This window comes from Sander lucioperca, chromosome 3 (assembly GCF_008315115.2).
Source record: "Sander lucioperca isolate FBNREF2018 chromosome 3, SLUC_FBN_1.2, whole genome shotgun sequence".
Classification (NCBI taxonomy): Eukaryota; Metazoa; Chordata; class Actinopteri; order Perciformes; family Percidae; genus Sander; species Sander lucioperca.
The window spans coordinates 1,427,456-1,451,719 of NC_050175.1; the positions used below are offsets into that span (position 1 = coordinate 1,427,456).

Genomic DNA, 24,264 nt, shown 5'->3' on the forward strand with positions numbered 1-24,264 from the left:
GGTGATCCCCTCCCCTGCCATGTAGCTCTACTAGCAGGTCAAAGCTTTCCCTCATCCTGTAAAATATCTCAGTATCTACTTGATGGATTGACACAAAATTATGTAAACACATTTATCGCTCCCAGAGATGAATCCTACTGACTTTGGTGAACCCTCTGACCTTTCCTCTAGAGCCACCATGAGGTTGACATTTATGCTTTTGAGTGAAATATCCTAACAAATATTGGATGGATTGCCATGAAACTTGGTACACATTCATGTCCCTCTGACGATCAATTGTATTCACTTTCATCATCTTATAGTAATTGCAAATGTTAGCCTGCTATCATGTTAAAAAATGATTGTAGACAAAGCAAACATAAGCCAATAGCTGAAGTTATGAGTTTATTTTTACTATTATTGTTGTTCATATCAGTTTAGAGTGCATTATCTGTTCCTATCTGAATAATATATTTGTATTTCATTACATCCTTACTTTCATCAATCATACAAGCAATTTTATTTAATTGTATGGAACAAATATCAGAATGAAGTTTCAAAAGAACAAATACATTACTCTGTTTAAATTAGTTTGGTTTGATAAAGAGAAAGTAATGTGACACCACATATGAAGTGTTTAGCTTAACAAATGCAACCTGGTTAACCACTGTTAAGCTGTGTTCATCCATCTCATGACCAGAGATAACAACCATGTTTAAAAAGTAGGCTTGTCTGTGGAGTCCTCCCTTCAGAGGTTTGTTCAGGCCTAGCAGTGTAGACCCCAACCCATAAGCCTCCTGCAGACACACCTGTAGAGGAGAGTATAAAGACCCTGGACTGAACTGAGTCAAACACCAAGCTTCAAGGAGTCTCTCCACAGCAGCTCTCCAGAGAAGCTCCACAGCCTCCAGACCGACCCTGAAGATGACTCCCTCTGCCAGCCTGCTGCTGCTGCTCCTGCTCGGCCTCTCTCAGGCACTTCCTCTCCAGGAGGACGGAGGCAAAGAAGAAAAAGCCCCAGACACCGTCGACATCACCACCAGGATTCTGAGATCCAACAACGGCAGCAATGAGATCCTGCTGGAAGGAGACCTGCTGGCTCCCAGAACCAGAAACGCCATGATGTGCTATACCCAGAACTGCTTCTGGAAGAAAAACTCCAGCAGCCTGGTGACGGTCCCCTTCACCGTGAGCAGTGAGTTCACCAGCTCAGAGAAGCAGCTGATTGTCAACGCCATGCAGGGCTTCCACAGCAAAACCTGTATCCGCTTCGTCCCCCGTAAGAACGAGAACGACTACATCAGTGTGGAGAACAAAGAAGGATGTTTCTCCGAACTGGGCAAAGTGGGAGGCAGTCAGGTTCTCTCCCTCAACAGGCAGGGCTGCCTCTACTACGGCATCATCCAGCACGAGGTCAACCACGCTCTGGGCTTCCAGCATGAACAGACCAGGAGCGATCGCGACAACTACGTCACGATCAATTGGGATAACATCGACCCAATGCAAAATGGTTTATCATCTTCTTGTTATTTGTATGTTTTTGTGTGTGTACTCATACATACAATAGTACACATGGAATTCTGGGACTCACAAATACCATGAAAACAAAACTGGAGGGTGGCACCGTATCTAAAGGTGTAAACTACTGTAAAGTAACAGGAACACTAACCGTCAGAGAGACATCTGAAGAGCCCTTCCTGTTTTTAGCTCCACAATGAAACAGGTGTTCAGATCCAATAGCCCAGTTGGGGTGTGATGTGCGTGGGTGGGTGACAGTGGGGGGCTTCATCTGCTGTTTTAATGCAAGTGACAATAGATATTAGCCTTAAAGACAATGTTTACAGAATGTAGTCTATGGTGTCTAATAGTGGTTGAGTTATTGCTTGCTCTGGGTTTTCTCTGGTTCATGCACCTTGAATGAACTGTGGGGTTGTAACAGATATTTTACCCTTTATTCCAATGAGAGGCAGCCATTTCATGTTCAGCCCATCTGTTTTCATCTTCATGTGGTATCTCTCACCTCACCTCACCAGCCTGCCAACTATCTCTGCCATGAAGTGAGTACAATTCCTACAGGCTCCACAATTCATATGGAGGACCCTCCTACCTGATACAGCAGACAGGCAGAAAGCTGCCTCTAAAACTCAGCTCTGTTCTGCAAAGATGTCCCTCACAGAAAATATATCCTACACCACCAGCAGTTGTTTGTGGAACTGTAGTACCAGTCAGACCAATTAACCATGTGCAACATTAGTAAAGTAGTAGTAAAAGTTCACGCAGTGAAAGCTTTGTTCTTAAACTTCTGTTCTGTTAAACACATACCACTACAGCCATCACAGCACACACATTTTTAATGATGTAAATCTGATCAGGTGACAAACAATCAAATAAATATCCTATTTTCTATGATGTTGGCCTGATTAAGCACAAAAACAGCAAAGAAGGCAGAGCAGAAGCCTGTTATCATTGCACTGATTATTACAAATGATAACATGACGTAGGAGAAGAATCATATATGCATAGGCCTGTCATTGCAGCATCTCTAGATCTGGTAAGCTTAGTGCCTCAAATGTAAATATTGATGCGTATATTCACATTTACATTTTATACACTGTACTGTAGTGCCCTCTGGAGGTCACTGAAGTTAATGTCAGTTAAGGATTCAACATCTATACATCCATTAGCTATACCAGTGTATCATTTTGTGGGGGCTGGAGCCAATCACAGCTTACATAGTGTGAGAGGTGCGGTACCATCCGGTCAGGTCGCCAGTCAGTCACAGGGCTTACACAGAGACAGTCCGATCAGTTCAATTTCATTTTCTCATTATCATTATTTCATTACCATTAACTGAAATGGAATCTGTGATTCAGTAATGAAACAGGTATCCACATCCCTTAAGTCAATGTATCTAAATAAAAGACTCTGTTACAAATAAAATCCAAGCATACAAAATCTTACTCAATAAAAAGTATTATCCTCTAAATGCACTTCAAGTATCATGTATTAATTGTGCTATAACTGCCTCTGTAAGTGTAATTATAATATTAAATTATTATTATTGTTAATGCATTGTATTATTATTATTATTATTATTACTGTACTGTTAACTACTTTATACACTGTGGCATCCTTTAATCTTTAACACTGCATAATATTTTAGATGATCATGTTTCATTTGTAAAATCTTAATCTGAAAAGTAAGTGTAGCTGCCAAGTAAATGTGGATTCAAAAGTACAATATTTACCTCTGAAATGTAGAGAAGTATAAAGTAGCATAAAATGGAATGTTCCTTTAAAATTGTTCTAGATATGCCTAAATATGCCTAAGTTATATCATTCTACCTGTGAGTTAAATTGAATGTAAATGGGGTATCTTTAGACTTAAAGTATTGAGTGTGCAAACAATATCTTACAACAAGCAACACAATCACATTTATAAAAAATACACACTTGTAAAATTTCAGGTATTAAACCAGTCAAATACATACAGTTTAAAATGTAATAGTTAAGAGTTGTCCATGTGTTGGAAACCTCCCAGGTGATCATGCTTCTATTAGACTGGTAATAGTGTTTAGTGTTGTTGTTTGGGGGTAGTTGGGGCTTAAAGAAGCAGCTTTTAAAGAGCAGCACATTAACACCACTGCCAACACATACAAAAAGACTTGAACACATTTGTTTCTAGAACCATATTGCTAAATACAAAATGCATTTTTAACATGTCACCCTACTATAATAAGTTCCATTGTTCTCTGTGAAAAAAAGCCTATTCTATTTAGCATTGAGGCTATTAAGACTACATGTACCCAAGCCCTTTGTGATGCCAATAGATGGCAGCAAAGCACCTAACTATGTTGTTCTATTCTGTCCCAATAGCATATATCTGTACTCCACCAAACTTCTATCTACACTGTTTTTGTCATTCATGCAAAGTGCTTACATTAATTGTATTCCTTTTTTCTCTCCTGTGTCTACTACTACTTCCTGCTTTGACAAGATTCCCCCACTAGGATCATTAAAGTTTCATTTTGTCCTGTCGTATCCTGGTCTAGAGATGAAAGGGAGGTCACAGATCCAACCCCCCTGAGAGACTGGGGAAGGAAATGAGAAAAGCATCCCCCTCATTCCTCAACAAATACAGGACTACAGTATACATACTATTTAAGGGTGCAACTTACTGGTTTAACTGAGGAGCTAGATTCCCCTCTGCAAACCGTCTCAGAGACATTAATGTATAACACACAAAGCCAGTTTACAGCAAGGCTGTTGCTTGAGCAGGTTTGATGCCTTGCTCAAGGAAAAAGTAGTTGAATGCAGCATTCACACCCAAAATTTCAAGCATATCTATTTATTTATCTATCTAATCAACCTTCATCTGAATGTCCACATCTCCACATCTGACAGGACACAAAAAACAGCCCCAGAAAACTAATTTTGTCCCTTCAAACTTCGATGTTTTCAAAGTTGACATTTTGTGTCAGCACGGTGTGGCATCTCCTTACTGAGGCTTTTTCAAACCTTCTTTTGATCCTACACAGTCCTTTCATCTGTAGACAGATATTAAATGGTGAAGAAACATACAAGGTGCACAACACACTGGCAACCACACACACATCTCTCACACACACACACACACACACACACACACACACACACACACACACACACACACACACACGCACACACACACACACACGCACACACGTTTATTTAAAGGTCCAGTGTGTAACGTGTTTAGTTGTTCATTATCTAAATCTGTGTTGCCCATTCACAAACCTTTCCTTTTTCATGAATATTTACCTCCACCATCAATTCCAAGTATTCCTTTTGGCTTGAAATTTTACATTTGCATGAACTGGGGTAGACGCTCCATATTCATGCTCCATCTTGAAATACGTTAGCCGGTAAGGGACATACAGGACATACTGCTCTGCCTTTCACGTTTTCGCTGTCACATGATAAACTCACAGGTGCTGCTAATGCTGCTAATGGGTATCGTAGCTTCCCGGCCCCGGGGAGTTTGAAGAAGGAAACATGGAGGACCACACATATTCAAAATCCAAATTTCAGGAACAGGAGTCTTCTTCTTTGCCCAGAAAAAGCAAAAGGAGATTGAAAAGAGCAAGAGACTGGCTTTTTGAAGCGTGAAGGCTACCGTAGCTGTGATACGTACTTTGAACTGCATGGCGTGAGAGAGTTGATTGCGATATATGATCTCAACGCTAGATGGGAGAAATTCCTACACATTGGACCTTTAAAGCAAACACACAACCACAGTTTAGTTTCAGTTAGATTTATTGAGTTGCAGGTTTGAACAGTTAACGTTTCTTCATACTCACCTTTCCTTTGTTCCTTTGTTTGGTCCACTATTCAGAAATGTTTTGGGAGGAGCCGCCAAGCATTTCCTGTGTAGTCATGTTGATGATGTCATCACTGACATCGCTGGACCGAACCAACTGGTGGGATTTTCGTGTTTGTAGTGACCATTGTTTGTTTAATGCATTTGAGGGGTAACTGGGGAAGTTACTTACTTTGTAAAGTGTTCTTTAATTGTGTAGAGCAGCATGTTAGATGTTTTTAGTTTTTAGAGAATTTTAGAGATGTTTTTTTATGTTCAAATCTGGGTACAAGTGGACTCAACTTTTCTTCAGACATGTTTTTTTTTAAACTTTGTTGTCTCATTTATACGTGTCTTTGGCCACATTGTAAATAAAAATGCATTCATTGGAATTCAAAAAGTCTGCCTTCCTTTCGTTTGACACTGGCTACACTACACAACAAACACAAACCTTAAAATCATGTGCAACAGAAAAATGCAAAAGATGAAAAATAAAAACACAAAAGTATTTCATATATATATGTATCCCATTAAACAAAAAAAACAAAAAAAATATATATATATATTAGGGCTGAACGATTTTTGAAAATAATCTAATTGCGATTTTTTTTCCCAAATATTGCGATTGCGATTCGATATTCGATTATTTTTTTAAGCTCTTTGTCTTCTGTATTATTCAACAAAGAATAGTAATATAATAATTTATAGTATGAACACACAATTACACACTAGACAGTTAAATAAGTAAAAATATAGTATATATCTATATATACACACACACACACACACACACACAACAGTGTATTTTTTTTACAGTGCACAGAGAGGAGCTGCCTCCAGCCCCTCCCCCTCGTGAAGTTGCGTGCTGTCGTGTGCACTTGTTCAGAGAGGCTATCGTTACGTTAGCTAGTTGCTGGTGTTCTTGCCGTGGGATTAACTGTACTAATAAAACTGTTGAAACACCGCGGCCACGCTGCTGTGAAAGCTCCCCGAACGACATTTATCAGTCTGATTGTTACCCCTCTCAGTGGCAGCTCCTCCACTCCATATCTTTATAACGGAGCTAACCGCTAACCGGAGCTAACGGCTAATGAGAGCTAATCGTTGCCAACCGAGCCTTGAGTTCTGTGTGCCTGTATCCATTAACTGCATGTATAGACTGAAGCCCGAATAAAACCCTTCTGTCAGACACTGTCAGACTTTGAAAACCCCTGGGAGAGAAATAAGCTGTGAGGCTTTGTGTTTACACACACTTGTAAGTACAATCTTTTCAAGGAATTTGTTGACAAAGAAAAATAGAAAATCACATTTATCTTTATAGAGATGAATTAATTGATTACTATGACCAAGGACAAATTATGATTAAAGGTTTCTATATTTATCTCACATTGTTGAATTCAATTTAGCTAAGATAAGTGTAAACTGACTTGGACAAATCAATGAATACATTCACATGACAATCTCCAGCTTTACTTTGCAGCAGAACTCAAAGTGCAGTCGAGTTCCTGATAGTGTTGACATATTCGGAAAGGTCACTGTAGATGTGTTAAATGCCACATTGACATGACAAAACAAATTACCAATGATTGTAGCAACCTGCATCTGGAAAATGAGGACTGGGTGTAGATGTAATGACTTTCAGCTATCTCTGCACTTTATCTGCACCAATGTTTGACAGACAGAATTGCATTAGTCTGTGTTGTAAAGTGGTTTCTCTGCAGAGAGAATGCAAAGTCTTCAACCCAATTTGGTTCCAAAGCCAGATTTTAATCTTTTGGGAAAAAAGGGCTGGCACGAATCAAGCAAATTCACTTCTTTCTCTGAATTTAAACCTACTGAAAGACTATTTCAAAGTTGTTTTCTTGCCCAAAACTGCACAAACAAATCACAGTAAGTAATGAGGCGGTGTACACTTGTCTGCAGCACACTAAAAATGAGGCATTCCCCTGCTCCCCCACTACAAAATATGGACTCAAATAACTCCACTCAACCTATTGTAATATATGTACTAGACTCCACATATTTGAATCCATGTGGAAAAGCAAACAGCCACAGGGCCTAATCATAGCCAATGTAGGCCAGAGAATATATCCAGGCTAATAATATCTCAGTATAAGAGACCTAAGCTGACCCAATAAGAAGTGGTTATTTAACCAGAGGCTGAAAGCTGTAGACCAGAGCAGTTAGCTGATTCAGCTCTATGAAACAGCACAATTTTGAATTGATTCTGTAAGGGAAAGCACTATTTTCACAGAGCCACTGGTCTGTAACACTGTACTGTCTTCAACACAGACAAGTTTTCACTCTACATAGCCAGTACATCTGTGTGGGTTTCATGTCAGGACATTGAATTGGCAGCTGTAATTAGGCAAACGCAAAACATGTACGTTTCTTGGATTCAGCAGCTGTCTTTTAGCGAGCTACAGGTACGTGCATCTGTTCTGTGAGCCTCACGACTGGGATACATGTTCAAAAGAGGCCTTTGTGATAATGCGCTCATCGGTCAATGTGATCTCAGTAGACAAGACGTGATACAAGTGGACAGGCCTGGGAAGGATCAGTGAGCAGTGAATGAGTTGGCATTCTCCAGCTGAGAAGAGATGAGAAAATAATGTGGGCCAAGTCCAAAACAATGTCAGCAATAACAGTCATCAAACACACTCTTTCAGTCTTGGCTGAAAATAGGATTACAGCTCCAGTATCAGTGATACTGATACAGGTGACAAACCAGAACAACAGTATTGTCATGAGTGACTATGGTTGTGTGTTTTTCATTTTTTCATTTAGCCAATAGCCATTCTGTCAGTCAGTTCATTAGACAGAGTAACATCAATGCCCTTGACCAGATGTACAGACTGCTCTGGTAACAGCGCAACAGCTTCAGGGTCTCCGGAGGACTCAGAGGGACTGGTTATGAGATGACAAACATCAGCGATAAAATGTTCTGGTCCCCTCAGAGGCTCTGACAGAGACTCAGATCATCCACTCCATCCTGTTCAACACAGCAGCCGGATGGTCCGGTGAATGAATGAACAACACACAGCACAGCAACATAAGCTTGTGTGATAGAATTCCACATGCAACGGCCATGTCGTGAATTTTCACGGTCACCTTGCTCAAACATGCATTAGCTTCTGCTAGTGTTAGCGTCATAATCCTTATACATTTAACATAGCAGCAGCCAAGGGAAGTTACTCATTTTTAAAACTAGGAACATCTGCCAACCACTGAAGGACAAATTCAAGAGCCACTCAATAGAATTGGTCTCATATTTACCACAAGCTACTTTCAAATTTCACAAGCTTTTGGCTGGCTGGTAGCTGGTAATTCCAATCTGTGCCTAGATGTGACATTAGGTGCTTAGCAAAGTTAGCTTATTTCACCTGTAGTATCTTTACTCGTTGATGCCCAGAACATGTCCGTTATTTTGGAGAATTTCGCTGCCTCCTCCTCCATCATTTTTTTTCCTTTTGAGTCTGACCTTCTCAGCGCCACCTTTCCCTTTTCTTTTTTGACTTTCCATCATTAGACTCACACACTGTCTGTTAATGTTACCGATAGACTTCCAAACGCTTTACATCATAGGCCGACCAAGGCTATGCCATTTGGGGAGGGGCCACTCACTGATCACCCTATATTTCTGAAAATCCTAGACAGGGTTGTGACCTGCACTTTGTTAGTGCTTTCTGATTAGCCTGTGTTTGTATTGAAATAAGAGGCTGCTGCGGCCCACCGTACGGGTTGAGCAGCGGGCAGCAGCCGCACACCAGGCCGCCGGATGGTGTTGCTAAGAACTTGCAATGTATAACTATTATCAGACCAGCCCTCGCGGCCTCGAAACACTACCAGCCCACCAGGAAAAGTCCCGACTCTCCCAATTGCAGTGGGAGAGTCGGAGAAGTGCACATTATAGAGTAGTCAGAACCAATCCGTCATTTATAATTGTTATATCCCTCTGGGTCTTGCATTTATACTATTCAACATAATGCTTGGACATGCTTAACTAATGTTAGCAAGAATTACAGGTTGATTGTGCATTATTGGTCACTTCTGCACTAGTCTCGCATTGCCTGACCTATTTCCACAGCGCTGCTGAGGAGGGTCTGGCTAATCTGCACAGCATTCTGGGATGGGAGAAAAACGTGATCTGGTTTAATTGTATTTCTTTAAACCAATCACAATTGTCTTGGCCGGCGGTAAGCGGCGGACGGCGCAACGGTGCTGCTGCAAAATAGCCTCGGGAAGGAACTTGTTTTGGTGGAACATGTGTACGTTCAAAGGTTGTTTTAGTCGCGCAACAGAAAACTCAGATTGGACAGATAGTCTAGCTAGCTGTCTGGATTTACCCTGCAGAGATCTGAGGAGCAGTTAACCATAGTCCTCACAAATCCACCAGAGTTTAAAGTTACAACACAAAGAAAGAGGAAGGTGGCGGACATCCGGCTGAAATGAGGGACATCCGGCGGAATTTTCCGGCGGCACCTGAACAATCTCAGAAATGAGACGTCGTCGATATACTGTATCCTGCACACATTGTTTTGTAGAATCTTTTTTAGATAAAGGTTTCTCTTTGTTGCATTGAAGGGACTTGGTTTAATCTCTTGACTTGGACTTCCCCTTGATTTTCTGGATCATGTAAAGAAGAGAGTTGGCTGGAGATGTGGATGGATGAGATGTGGAGTTTCTGATGAGCTCAGTGGAAGGAACCCTGGGCACTGGATGTGATGAGAACTGGACATGAATGGGGTGAAAGAGGGTTGCATCGATTTTGCATGGAAATGACAACTGACAGCAGCAGAGAGAGGAGCAGTTTTAAAATGTGACAGCAATAAAATGATTCATTCAGGGAGATTGTGGCTAAATCTGATAGGCTTAAGTGAAAGAGTGATCTCCCATAGTCAGCTGATTGAGTCGAAGCAGGAGAGAGAGTGTGAATGAATGAGCTCATAACGAGTCTTCCTGACTAAACCTTTGCTTAGCTTCATTAAAAATCAACAACAAAAATCCAACATCAAAGTCAACAGAAGGAACCAATTTAAGTCTAGTTTTTCTGCTATATATTTTTTTTTTGCTTTACCATAAGTCAGAATTCTGTACATTCTGTTATAAATAAATAATGCAATAAATTATTTTAAATTAAAGCTGTATCTATATTTCCCTCTGCCTATAAACAAAGCTCTTTAAAAGTTAATGAATACATTAAATAAATAAATAATAAGTTAACAATGTCATTATGCCAAATAACTAAGATGTTCAAGGAGGGATTAATGAATCCAAAATTATGGTGACACCAAACATCCTGAGACCAATAAGAGAAGTTGGCCAAAAAGTCCAATAAGAACACAAAGTTCCAGGTCGGATTGGTGGAATTGGTAGAGTTTGGTGCGTAAATCTTACATCAGCATTCTACATTGGATACACTGGAAGTCTGAAGTGAGCTCTGAGGCGGACTGGCACGCAGAGTTCCTGCCTCCTGGAAGCATTAAAGACTGGCCTCTCATCATTACATCTTCTGTCAGCTTTGAAATGATTAATGTTTTTTTGATTTTCCTTTCATGATCAAATACCCAATTGGGGTAGGAAGTAGGGATGGGGCTATGTGCCCCTCCACTTTACGCCCCTGGCACGATTTGGCGTAGCGGCTGGTGTGATCCCATCGCAAGATAGTCTCTGGTGTTATATAGCTATTAGATATAAATGTCACATACTTATATACTTGTTTATATTGTTACATAGCATGCATTAATCCTAAACTCTCCCTGGACGGGTTGGGAGATGTAACATTTCTTGCATAATTTAAATTTACCTCAGATTATCCTAACAATTAGGCGTGCCCAGCACACTTCCAAAGAGAGGCGCCATGATGGCATCTTTCACGGGTGCCTGAAGCAACATGCTTTGGTCTTCTTGGATTTCTGAGCTCCCATAAATCTCCTTAGACACATCATTTAGGCTGTTTGGATCTGCAATCTCAATTTTCTTCAGTCACTATGCCACACTCATAGCTACAGGCTACAAGAATGGGTGGGGGTTGGAGCAAAGATTGTCCAATTAAATGAGAGTATGTAATGAATTGCTTTATACTTACCTGATATAGAAATAAATATAGATTGTCACTGTATTGTCAAACAGTAAACTGTTGTTGGCTACCGTGATCTTTTGTTATAACATGGATCTTTTGTTATAACATCATCCATGTAATGGATACTTTTATCCATACCCTTCTCCCTGGCTCTAAGAGTTATACAAGGCCTGACCAAAAGTTATACAAGGCCTGACCGAAAGAATTTAGCTGATGTCAGTGGTTTGGTCAGCTCTGGTTCTTTGCTTCTGACAGACACTTAGATCACCGCCCAGTCAGCAAGTCTCACAGGTGAGGTGAAACACCAAAGCATCCTGGTCACTGTTGTGTATCCCTGCTATCAGAAAGCAATGAAGAGAAGAGAAGAGACAAAGACATTCACTGCACTTTCTCACAGCATATTTCTGGTCAAGTCATGGCAGAAGACCCACACTGATCAGAAGGCAGAGTCTGTCTGACTGATGGTATTCAGGTTGTCCAAATCAATGGCTGGCTGGTATAGTTCTACTGGGAACTTTTATGAAATAAGCAAAGGTACCTACCCAATACATAAAAGGAAAATCTGTTTACCTATCTAGGAAGGTCCCGGGACATGTATGCCCAGGCAGTTTCACCTTAATTTTAAGAGACAGCAAAACAACATGCTCTACATATCTCAACTAGTTCAGTTGAATAGCATTAAATCATCCACTTTGTATTAAAGCACCACATTTGTAATGTATCAATCTGTTGTTAGTAAAGTAAAATAGTAAAATAAATATGTATATCCAGCCCTTTGATAGTCATGCTACAATTTAACTGTACTTATTTCCATTATATTCTGTAAAATATTTTGCAGCATTGTGGGTCAGTCAAATTTGTATTTGTCAAAAAGGCTCTCCCAGAGCATCATGGGAAAGCTAAAACGGCTTTAGCATTAAAGCTATAAATGACCGAAAATGAATGGGGGTCTTGTGAAAAAAATGTTTTTCTTTGCTTGCTAATTACATTGAATCATGAAAGCCAACCATTTATCATGTATTATTAATTGTTATGTTTTCATTCATCACTATGGTAAGATATTTGGGGTGGTTGCACTGGCCAGTTTTGATTATTATCAAAATAAATTATGCCTATGTGTTTACCCAACCAAAAAACATTTGAACATAGACGTAGTCCAGAGGGAAGTAACTTCCACTTTTGACATGATTTGTTCATTCCCCCATTACGAAAACACACCAAATAGCTACATTGTCAAACCTTAAGGTTTATTGCATTAAGCTAATCCTAAATCTTGTCTTTACTTCACCGTTAGCCAAACTTTTAGCATCACACTTGGTGTAAAGGTTGTGTCTGATTCATGCTTGTGATGCATTTATTTTATAGTGTAAGGGGAGCGTAACCTGCTTTGATTTGTGGCCCTGTCTCTTGCATGGCCACAGCAATTCATCTCTAGTGAGTTTGGGATTCTGGGCTCATTTAACAGAATTCTATTAGGTAGAGATTGAGCTGTTGGAGCCATCTGGTGCTAGCTGGAGACATCAATGGTATATTTATTTATCCAATGTGTGAACTGGAAACAAGAGTAGATAGATAGATAGATAGATAGCTTTATTTGTATAGCGCCTTTCATACATCGATTGCAGCTCAAAGCGCTTTACATCCAAAACATTCAACACAACTCTCGCAGGAGCACATTTAAAGCACGCAAACAGTATATTTGCACTGTTGCACTGGTATTTTGCTTATTAGTTGACTGAATAATAATAATAATCACATACATAACATAACATAGCAGGGACAGATACAGCATGACATGAGGAGAGGAGAGGGGGAAAAAAAACAACTCCCAGACTATCCTCATAAAGATAAGAACAGTGTGGGAACAGGAAAAAAACACCTCAGCACATAGCACACAAGCAGTACATTTGCACTGCTGAACATAACATAACATAAATGTACAGTTGCACATTTAGCGGCGAAGGCGTGGACTCGGGGGAGGGTAGGTTGTGGAGTTTGGCCTGCTGAGAAACGCACAGCCCGGCAGTCCCACTAGTGTCCCAGTCCGCAGAATGTTATAGCGAAAACACAGCACGTTGCCGTGGTGACACAGCACGTTGCCGTGGTGACACCCTTGAACAGTCCAGAGCCGATACGACAATCAGCAGGCAGTGGGGAAGACGGGGGAGGAACCAAGAGAGTCTCGCTTGCAGAGCCCCAACAGGGTGACTGTTTGTTCCAAGAAATGGCCTTGGCAAGGCCGTTCAGGATAAGGGAGCCGAAAGATAAAATGTGTTTTGTCTACACGAATGGCTGCTCTAATTTAAACATTCATTCTATTGTCCAACTACACACTGTTCAACTGGTCAATTTTAGTTTCCAAATCCATGACCTTCCTCATGATGGTAACCAAGCCGCGGGTCATCATTACCATGTTGTTTTCCATCACGCGATTAATAGTCCCAGTTTTGCAAACTGATCGCTTTTCCGACAGCTTTAGTCAGGCCAGGCAGCTTCCTTGGGCTTTGGACAGCTACCAAAGTCTTTCCAATTCTTCGATAAACCAGAGCGAAGCATCCTCCAATCAGCAACATTCCAGTTATCAGGGTTCCAAATAGGTAGATATCCTCAACGTCCTCCACGGAAAGAGTAGAGAGACACACGACACGCCGTTTCTCCCAGCCGTCCATCGTATACCCCGCAGCAAACGTCCCGTCAGGACATGCTGGCTCACCCGAACCAGTGCTCCTCCTCGAGAACACAGTGACAATTGCGTTGAGAGACCAGTTAATCAATTCCATGATTTTTAGGTATTTGTAGAGCCTTGCAGGGAGAGTCTCTAAAAAGTTAACAGTAGACAACACAAGACAAGATAGCAAGCAGGGTAGCCCTGGGAGGGAGAGGGAGAAAAAGCGACCACCTTCGCTGAGAGCTGGAAAGAAGACAGAGTATATATCAGAATATAAACCACAGTTTGGCAAAACTAAATTATTTCACAACACAAAATTATTAGATCCAGCTGAAATCCAATACATATAAATAAATTGTGTTACCAATAATTTGGTAATAGGTAATAAAACAGCTGCATGCTAACCATAGCTTCATCCCTTGGGGTTTGTTCTTTCCTACATTGTACCTCAGCTAACTCTGGCCTTTACGTAATAGAGACTCATCCATTAGATGTATTAAAACTAGGGCTGTCAATCGATTAAAAAAATTAATCTAATTAATTACATACTCTGTAATTAATTAATCGAAATGAATCGCATACATAATTAACGGTGCCTGAACTGATACTTTTTAAGAAAGTAAAAAAAGAAAAGAAAAAAAAAAGGGGTACTAAACAACAGTTGGTGACATTAAAGAACGGCTTGTTTATTGCTAAGGCCATATGGTCAAAAGCGGCTGAAATGGGTTTCCTCAGGAGGGTGGCTGGCGTCTCCCTTAGAGATAGGGTGAGAAGCTCAGTCATCCGTGAGGAGCTCGGAGTAGAGCCGCTGCTCCTTCGCGTCGAAAGGAGCCAGTTGAGGTGGTTCGGGCATCTGGTAAGGATGCCCCCTGGGCGCCTCCCTAGGGAGGTGTTCCAGGCACGTCCAGCTGGGAGGAGGCCTCGGGGAAGACCCAGGACTAGGTGGAGGGATTATATCTCCAACCTGGCCTGGGAACGCCTCGGGATCCCCCAGTCGGAGCTGGTTAATGTGGCTCGGGAAAGGGAAGTTTGGGGTCCCCTGCTGGAGCTGCTACCCCCGCGACCCGTTACCGGATAAGCGGAAGAAGATGGATGGATGGATGGATGGATGGATATGGTCAAAATTAAATGATTTAATAATAATGTATAACAATAACAATATCTTATTTCACTAGTAAATTGCTGTTGAACGACAAAAACAACCACCAGGTGGGAAAAGGACATTTACAATAACTTAAAATGCACCACGAGGCTGTAGTTTACCAGTTTCTTGAACGCACCGTCTATGTTGTTTTTCCGATGGCTAAAACACAGTCAAACTTTACACCGTTTAGCGTTAGCTGTCAGCATTTTAACCATTTTTAATCCAGCTACTAGCTAGCAGTAGGCTAAGGTTAGCTGCTGTCGAGTATAGTGTTAACTAGCTAGCGGTAGGCTAACATTAGCTGCTGTCGAGTATAGTGTTAACTAGCTAGCGGTAGGCTAAGGTTAGCTGCTGTCGAGTATAGTGTTAACTAGCTAGCGGTAGGCTAACGTTAGCTGCTGTCGAGTATAGTGTTAACTAGCTAGCGGTAGGCTAACGTTAGCTGCTGTTGAGTATAGTGTTAACTAGCGTCCCGTACAGCGGTGTTTGTGTTGCCTGTATCGTCTGTTTCAGAGCATCAGAGAGAAGAGCAGACATATCAGTGGCTCCAGATTTCGGTAGCCAGGGTTGGCAGGAAGAAGATTTTTACAAGTAAATGTTCCAGTTAATGATCCAGGCAGCACATTCTCGTCTCCCTCCTTCATTTTACAGTCCAATGGTGGCTAGAACGGCTGGTTATTTTTTCTCAGATTAATTAATCGAAATTAACGCGTTATTTTGACAGCCCTAATTAAAACCTTAATGTTTAAACAAAATGCTAATATTCAATTACAAAATATACAAAATCTTCCAGTGACAACATGTTCCTTGTAAGATTATTTTGTTGCACTTTATTTAGATACATTTGATGACCATGTATTTGCAATTTGTAACAACACAAATACTTTGGCATCAGTTTACACTTGATCCAAAACACTTAAAATCTCAAAATATATATGCCATTTGAAAGATTCTGAGGGAGGATGGACCCGATTGTAACAGCTAGAGCTCAACTGTTATTCGATTAATCCATAAGATGATCAACAGAAAATCCTTCGTCAACTATTTTAATTGCCAATTAATCCTTACAATAATTTTTTAAGCAAAAATAGCCAAAGAGTACCTAGTTCCAGCGTCTCAGTTATGGGGAGCTGCTGCTTTCCTGTTTTATGAGACTGTAAATTGAATATATTTGGATTTTGGACTGTTGGTCAGGCCAAACATGTAATTTAAAAACATCAACTTGGAAATTGTGATCTGTATTATTCACCAATTACTGACATTTTATGGACCAAACAATTAATGGATTAAATAATCGCCAGATTAATCAATGATAATAATAATTGTTAGTTGCAGCCCCAGTGATAGCACAATATGGTTATTAATCCAGAGAAATTCAAGACTACGCAACAGTCAAATTATTTACATAATCTAGCCAATGGACTCAAATATAAAGTAGTGGCAATTGCAAAAGCAGTATATGCCTTTAAGAATGCCTTATATTGCAGTAGTATTCCAGCAGCTGTCTTGCATTATCTCCACATTATCTCTGCAGGCAGTTATTTCTATAATGTTGCATACTTTAAAGAAAAGATAAATTCCACTAAACTCTTAACAAACTCGTTACCAGACCATTGCTTATGATTAATTAACAACAGCTTTTCAAGCTTGTGTGGAGTGCAGTATCATGTGGAACTTCAGAAAGTGGTTATATCACAGTATGAAAAACACAGGAGTAAACAAATAAGCTGCGTCAGTTTCAGGGTCCTGTCATTGTGCATGCTGACTCACTGTCACACTGTCATGAATTACTGGGGCCATGTTTAAAATCCTTAGTAACATGTTCCTACTATGAAATGATGGACATGTGGTTATTTGTTTTTGCTAAGGGAATGGACAGAATAATGCATCTGTAAAACTTCTAGTCTTGTTTTGTGGTACTGTGGCTGCAAATAAAAGCTCTCAACCTCAGTAACCTCAACAGTCATTAAAAGCTTCCTTACAGACATGTATGCCATTTCTGCCCTAAATAGCCTGGGCACACTGTAACAGACTTCTGTGTTGGGATGTGCTTGTCAGCTTGTGCTCTGTTTTTGGATGTTACCAGTTTTGAGTATTAAATGTGTACAGACTGTGAAAGCAAATTCCCTCTGTATAGGACAATAAACAATGAATCTGAATCTGATATAGGCGGTGTGTAACCACATGCAACACAGGCAGCACTGTTGTGTAACCTGACAATCACTGTCCTCTATTTTTTATTTAGTCCTGAAGCCATTGCCTGACCCTGGTAAATGTATATGGGAGACTTGTCTTAAAATAGGAGCCACTTACACAACACACAAAGCAACAAACAGCTCCGAACATATTTAGTGTGTTCAAAAAGATGTTATATAAGCCTCAAGTAAGATGCAGCCTTGAGCACCACAAACACAAAGACACATCTAGGTGATGGATATTTTATGTTTTCAGACTTATTCTACACATGCATGTTAGGTGTGATTGTGAAATAAACATGTCCAGTATACAGATAACCTAGCCTGACATCGCCAGACCAAAATCGCAAATGCGAGTTAGACTGGAACCTCTCAGTTCATTTTCCTCTGCACGAGTTGGATGGACCTACAACCAATCAGCATAACGAAAAATGTAAACAGACTACAGCATGCAGAGATGAGCTCTGATAGTGTAGCATCAACATGTGTGTGAACATGTGTTGCCGTTTTTGCCATCAGAATTTTAAAATAGCACTTCAGCAGAAAGTTCCACATCAGCTGCAGCCATCTTGGGTGTTTTTGAAAATGCCTCAACAATTCTCCTCTTTACGCAGCTTGGTTTATGCTCACTGTAATTTCCCTGGGCGAGGGTGCACAAGCCAAAAGCAAAGCACTAAGGCTCCGCAACTTGTGAGTCGCAACAAACGGCTGTGATTGGACTGACCAGGATCTGGTTGGCTGGAAATCTGCCTGACCGACTGAGGACCAAGCTCATCTGCCTGAGCAGATGAAACATGAGCTTGCAGATTTGTCTGGTTCCAAAGCTACAGATAACCCTGAAAAATGTGAAATTGTTTAACCAGTTCTATTAGCAGTGTCAAGATCCTGGTTCTGCTCTGTTTTCTGATCATGTTGTACTCTCAGCACTGAAATGACAAGGATATCTCCCTTCAGAGAAGATTTTGACTCAGCCTGTCCACAGTTGCTGTCTTTTTCACCAGTAGCCATCCTCCTTTCATAGGGCAAAGCAGTGGCAGTACATTTCATTTTATTAGTTTCCAGGTCTGACATCACCGTGGCGTTGCGGTAGCAGCTCCTTAGCCCCCTGCGGAAGCGCATGGTGAACAGGCCGTAGATGATTGGGTCCAGGCAGGCGTTGAAAAGCCCAAAGATGAAGAGGATGTGGGTGAGGGAGTGGGAGACTTTCCCCTCCAGGTCGTCTGGGAAGAACCAGTACCACAAACCCAACAGGTAGTACGGAGTCCAGCAGACGATGAAGCAGATCACTATGACGATGCTCATTTTCAGAGTTCTCATTCTAGCTTTTGGGATGTTGTTCTTTGAGCAACGGAGATGTGGCTCGTTTGAGGACGCTGTAGGAAAGAGAGTCAGGTTTTAGTGGACAAATGGGATGTGAGCATGCAATTACTAAAAAAATGCATCACTTTTAGGTATTTTTCTGACCCACTCTTCTACAGTATGTTCTGAACAACCAAACACCAGGCTCAGCTGTGAACTTACAGTTCTTTTTCGTCATCCATTTGGAGATCTGGATGAAGATCCTGGTGTAGCAGACAATCATTATGACCAGTGGCAGCAGGAAGAGGCAGGAGAAGGTGAACATGTTGTAGGCTGTTTCCTGCCAGTGAGTGACAAAGCTCCCCCTAGTTGTGCACTGAGTAAAGTTGGCTGGATATGTGATGGTCACATTATGGAAAATGAACATCTGTGGAATTCAAAATGAAAAGATATTAGGATAGCATTTTGCTGGCAGCGGTTTTCATGCAGTATTTTCTTTGCCCTGTCTGTTTGGCAGATTACTTGTCCCAGTGGTCTGACCAAATAGCCCAATATCCCTAGGAAGTAATGTAGGTCATGTGTCCTTTACGTATCATGGCAAAAAAGCCTTTTCTCTATAACATTAAAAGTGAAAACACACTGTTTGAAAATACAAACAAGAAAGCATAAATTTTCTCATCAACTGGGGATTTTTTTTGCCTGGGACATGCAGCTTTAAAGCTGAGGAAATTACTTTGTTTTGGCTTTGTCGGGCAAAGATTTCATCATAATAACGTTGTCTTATGAGCATGTTGTAATTCAAGTGGTCTGAGAGAAGACTAGACTTCTGCACCTCCTCTTGGCTCTGTTTTCAGGCTTTAGAAAATCTAGCTGTGACAGGAGTCTTTGGCCAATCACAGGTCATCCCAGAGAGAGACAGCGTTCCTATTGGCTGTTCTGTGCACGCATTACCCTTTCAACAGAGAGGGGAGAGCTGCAGGAAGAGGTCTTACTTTAAATTCTTGTGTTTTTTTGCATTTTACTTACTGCAGCTTTAACTTCTGGCTTTTCGCTATATATCATGTACTTTATGTAATGTAAGACCCCTTTTACAGGACTTTAAATCAGCAGTGAATGTTTGGTATTATTTTCTTGAAAGTTTTCTCAAAACGAATAATTGCAGATTAATTTACAATTATTTCAGATCTAATGTTATAAAATTTGCTACGTGTGGATATTGTAGGAGTTATTCATTCAAAAACAATGGTTTTGAACATTTCACAATGTTGCCATTGGGAGTAATCAAGTCTACAGTACATCATCAGCATTCTGTTTGGAGATTGGACCGCCACATTTCTGCTTTTTACTCACAACATGATCAACATCAAAATGCTAGGCTGACATATTTCTCACTTTACAGTCAAGCATATACTGCCAGGATTAGGGATTCCCATCCTTGTGTAACTAAATGATAGAGCCACTAATCTCTAATACCCAGACCCTGTGCGCCCTCTAAATCATGCAGCAGGTGCATCAAAGCCTCTATGAATTGCCACATTTTATGTAAATAAGCAGAATGGAACTGGAGAGATTGATGAACTGTATATAAGAATGTATTTTAAATGTAAATCCAGATTTGAATGTCCTCAAGCATGTGTGGTTTGTCTACCTCTATGAGGCTGAGATAATGCATGCAGATCCAATAATCCGTTGTCAGATATAAAGACCTATAGCCTGCTCACTGTGATACTGTATGGAGCATGGAGGAACACAAGAGAGATCAGTTCACAACCTATCCAGCACTTCTGTCTGAATCGCTTGCTTCAAAGTGGTCAGTCTCTGGCAGCGTTTGAAAAAAATGTCATATAAACAGGTTGCAAGATTGAAGGTTTACACTAGAAAATGGGGAAAGTAGGTGAGTTTCTGGAGGGCTCCTAACATGCCATGTACTGTGGAGAGACGTGTAGCCTACTACTGTATGTGCTGTACGTAATATGTTTATTTGGTTTACAGTTTGGTGTCTATTTATATTGTTTTGTGAATATTATGGTTATTATTTCATCTTGTTTTAGTTTTTGTCTAAGTGGTGATGACGAGTGGGAGGTTCAGGGAGGGAGGGGATGTTCGAATGTTGTGAAGTTCTGTATTTTGTTCCAAAACAAAATAAAAGTTGTTCATCTTAAAAACGTGGTCAGCCTAACAGAACCAAACAAGCTGTAATTACCTGTCTTTTCAAACCTGTGTCACCTGGGCTTACCTGAGGGATTGAGAACAAGGCGCTCATAGTCCACGCCACCATCAGCATGACCCTGTTTCTTTTGCGGGCCATGCTGATGGCCAGAGGGTTGAGGATAGCCGACTGTCTGTCCAGACTAATCACCACTGTGACAAAAGCACAGGAGTACATGGCCTGCAGCTTGAGGAACATCAGAAATCTGCAGGCCAGGTCACCGGCCAGCCACTGAACTGTGATGTTCCACACTGCATCCACAGGCATCACGATGAAAGTAACCAAGAGATCGGCTGCAGTCAGGTTGATTATCAGCACGCGGACGTGGGATTTGCGCTTGTGGCCATTGACTGCCCACAGCACAGCCAAATTGCAGAAAGTGGCAATGCCACACAGGATGAAGGTAATGATCACTCTGACTTTGGCCGCTGTAGAAAAGGTAGGCAGCTGCAGCGCTCTGTCCACTGATGTCCAGTTACAGTGAGGGGTCAGCCAGTCACAGCTGGCATTAAGGTCAAATCCTGAGCTCTGCTGATACATGATGACTGCAGGATCACAGCACGAGGCGTTCATTTTATGACCCTCACCAAGTAATCAGCGTTTGTCCAGCTACATGGAGGCTGGTGGTGCCAAAGGGAGATAATGCAAAAAATATACACATGAGCCCTTTTGCGTGAAGTTGGTGCAACAATATTTATCTGCATTGATTTGCATAAGAAGACTAAAAGAATAGTTCTGTGTGAGTAATACAGTGGCTGACAGAGAGGCAGCAGTCTGCCTACTGTGGAAAGATGCTGTCTCTAACAAAGCACATACTGTGCATAGGGGGTCTCCACACCAACAGCAACCCCTTACAACCATGCATGACAATGTTCTCTTATCTGATAAAAAAAAAAAAAGATAATTGTTTGATATTTATAATAAAGAGCATTAGGCTATACAAATCTTTGAGTAGTGAAAATTGCAATAAACAAAATCCTGACAAAAGCTTCTAATTTTCAGGGTTGTTTTATCAACCAATAATGCAAATAGGCCTAATCAACATTTAAGAATTACAGCCAACGAATTGAATTATGTAGCCTAATTATCTAGGATTATATTCGGTTTCTACGTTTGGTATCAAAAATGCTTTAAACAATGGTACCAACAACAACAGTGACAACAAAGTGTTACTTAATAAAATAACTACTTGCCTAAATGTTACACCATTAACACTTACTGCGTGGATATTGTTCTCCTTTTCTGTATAGCAATAGCCTTACGCAAAAAAAATGTATGTTAATATAGTCTATAAATACAAGAAATAGCCACAGCAAACTCACATTTACTGTATGTTCGTGTTGCCGTGGAGCGATGTATGTCCCACATCAGATAGTGATAAATAAGTGAAATCCTCTTTATGGAAGTGCCAGACCCTGCCGCGGCGCCACCTCGCTGCTGGACTTCTTATGATGAATACAGCACTGAGTTGGAGTAGTCTCCAGTCTTCCCTCTCAGTTTTATCTCAGTGTTCCTTCAGGAGTTTTTCCAGACGCAGTTTGCTCTCAGTCCTGTGTGCGCGTCCGTCGCTCTGTGGGCGCGGCCGCGCGGCCGCACAGTGCGAGCGTCTCCGCAGCCCAGAAGCGTCACTTCAATGAACCCTGAGCTCCAGCAAAGTTTCTCATTTTAACCCAGCTGTAGTAAATGTAATGAGACATCACAGCCCCTATTAGCATCGCCAAACCTGCTCCTAATAACTGCATTCATTATGTGTGATAAGGGAGTGGGCATTACAAGAATATCATTATAAAATAAAGTAATGCAATCAAGCTTAAGGTGTTTTGTTGACGCTGTGTCAGAGAGCTGTTGCTGTTGTGGTCAGTTTGTAAAGGCCATATTTTGTGTTGTTATGCCATGTTTCTTATTTTTTTGTCCACCCCTGTATTATGTATTCAATATGTTCCATCAGTAGCATTTTCTCGTATGATACAGAATGTTCTTGTTTTCCTTTGTCAAAGCAGATGTAGGGCTGTTATTGTCGAAATGTGATGATATTGTTGGAGTGTGATTTCATACTATTTGACACTAAGTTACGAAACATACACAATGCTATTCTTCTTATATGTCTTGTGTAAATGTATGTACAAGTGTATGTATGGTATTTTTGTGCAGATGTTGTGGTTGTTTTGTGTGGATCCCAGGAAGAGTAGCTGCTACATCGTTAGCAGCTAATAGGGATCCGAAATAAAGAAACAAAGAAAGAAGGAACAATGATACTTCTTCCAGTCTTACAGCTGTCAGTGTCCCATTAGCAGCAGCACTCAAACAGGCAGATAAAAGAAAAGAATCTTTAGAGAAAGTGGTCCCCCTCCAGCTGTTTTTTTGCCATCTGCTGTGAGGTTTAACAAGTACCACACACTGAGGCTTTCACTTATCCTGCAGCTCATTTTGAAACAGTAGGCTACCTAATGGGGATCCGAAATAAAGAAACAAAGAAAGAAGGAACAATGTTACCTCTTCCAGTCTTACAGCTGTCAGTGTTCATTAGCAGCAGCACATAAACAGGCAAAGAAAAGAAAAGAATCTTTAGAGAAAGTGGTCCTCCTCCAGCTGTTTTTCTGCTGTGAGGTTTGAATAGTTTAGTTGGTTTATTAATGTAAATAAAAAAAAAATCAATATAAATAAATTAAACTATATTTTCTCTTTTTACAGGTAACTTGATATTTAGTCATGCAGATAAAGTTTTATTTGAGTAAGGATAATGCAATATCATTTTGCTCAAAGCATGTAACATTACATTTGTTTCTGGTGATTTGGCTGAATACTGGTATGTGCCCCACAATGCATCCCAGGACTACTAAGTGAAATGTGTTGTATGTAGAGATGGACCCACAGAGAATTACGGCAGTTTCCCTCAGCTCTGTGGAGCTTTTCAGCATCTTTCCAACATGATCTCATGGGAAGGCATAAAGAGCATGCTACTTACGAAGGCATTTCACCTGTCATTCCCAACTCATCCATTTTAAACACGTGGTTACCTTTGTGAATTCAAAAAATATTACTACTGGTTATGTTTAGGAATGTTTGTTCCGTAAATTAAGTTACTTCTTTAAGTTAAGTCAATGTAAAAAAGTTAATAATGGTTGAAAGGCCCATGTTTGTTTGACCTATCCATTCATCCCGTCCACCTCTTCATGCAGTCTTTGTCGCTCTTAATACTACGTCACAATATAAGTCAGTAAAAACTAAATGGCATGAAATGACACGTGAATGTATAGATAGGTGACTGTCAGGCAGCTAACAAGTTAGGAATGGTTTGATGTTTTGAGAGTTAGATGAGATCAAACCACTTGCAAGACATGGAAATGGTA

The 24,264-nt window shown here is 40.7% G+C and overlaps 2 protein-coding genes across 2 annotated transcripts; one reads left to right on the plus strand and one right to left on the minus strand.

The window, feature by feature from the left end:
- Nucleotides 1–815: 815 nt before the first annotated feature.
- LOC116057374 (high choriolytic enzyme 1-like) lies at nucleotides 816–2,040 on the plus strand. Its single transcript, XM_035999848.1, has 2 exons — nucleotides 816–1,481; nucleotides 2,013–2,040. Exons 1-2 carry the CDS (start codon nucleotides 904–906, stop codon nucleotides 2,038–2,040), a joined length of 606 nt encoding a protein of 201 aa, XP_035855741.1. The 5' UTR covers nucleotides 816–903.
- Nucleotides 2,041–16,029: 13,989 nt separating this feature from the next.
- Nucleotides 16,030–22,515, minus strand: LOC116057032 (putative gonadotropin-releasing hormone II receptor). The gene is made up of 4 exons (XM_031309464.2): nucleotides 22,237–22,515; nucleotides 20,942–21,534; nucleotides 18,928–19,132; nucleotides 16,030–18,779 (listed from the first exon to the last, which is right to left on the minus strand). The coding sequence occupies exons 2-4, from the start codon at nucleotides 21,485–21,487 to the stop codon at nucleotides 18,262–18,264; spliced, it is 1,269 nt and encodes a 422-aa protein (XP_031165324.2). The 5' UTR covers nucleotides 21,488–21,534; nucleotides 22,237–22,515; the 3' UTR covers nucleotides 16,030–18,261.
- Between the last annotated feature and the right edge of the window lie 1,749 nt (nucleotides 22,516–24,264).

What these genes read in the sequence shown, in the direction of transcription:
- LOC116057374 (XM_035999848.1), top strand. Translation starts at nt 904, where the DNA reads ATGACTCCCTCTGCCAGCCTGCTGCTGCTGCTCCTGCTCGGCCTCTCT. An exon ending in TGGGATAACATCGACCCAAT is followed by an intron (nt 1,482 to 2,012) that starts GCAAAATGGTTT and finishes TCACCTCACCAG; the next exon opens with CCTGCCAACTATCTCTGCCA.
- LOC116057032 (XM_031309464.2), bottom strand. Translation starts at nt 21,487, where the DNA reads ATGAACGCCTCGTGCTGTGATCCTGCAGTCATCATGTATCAGCAGAGC. An exon ending in CCTTGTTCTCAATCCCTCAG is followed by an intron (nt 19,133 to 20,941) that starts GTAAGCCCAGGT and finishes TGAATTCCACAG; the next exon opens with ATGTTCATTTTCCATAATGT. An exon ending in ATGGATGACGAAAAAGAACT is followed by an intron (nt 18,780 to 18,927) that starts GTAAGTTCACAG and finishes TCTTTCCTACAG; the next exon opens with CGTCCTCAAACGAGCCACAT.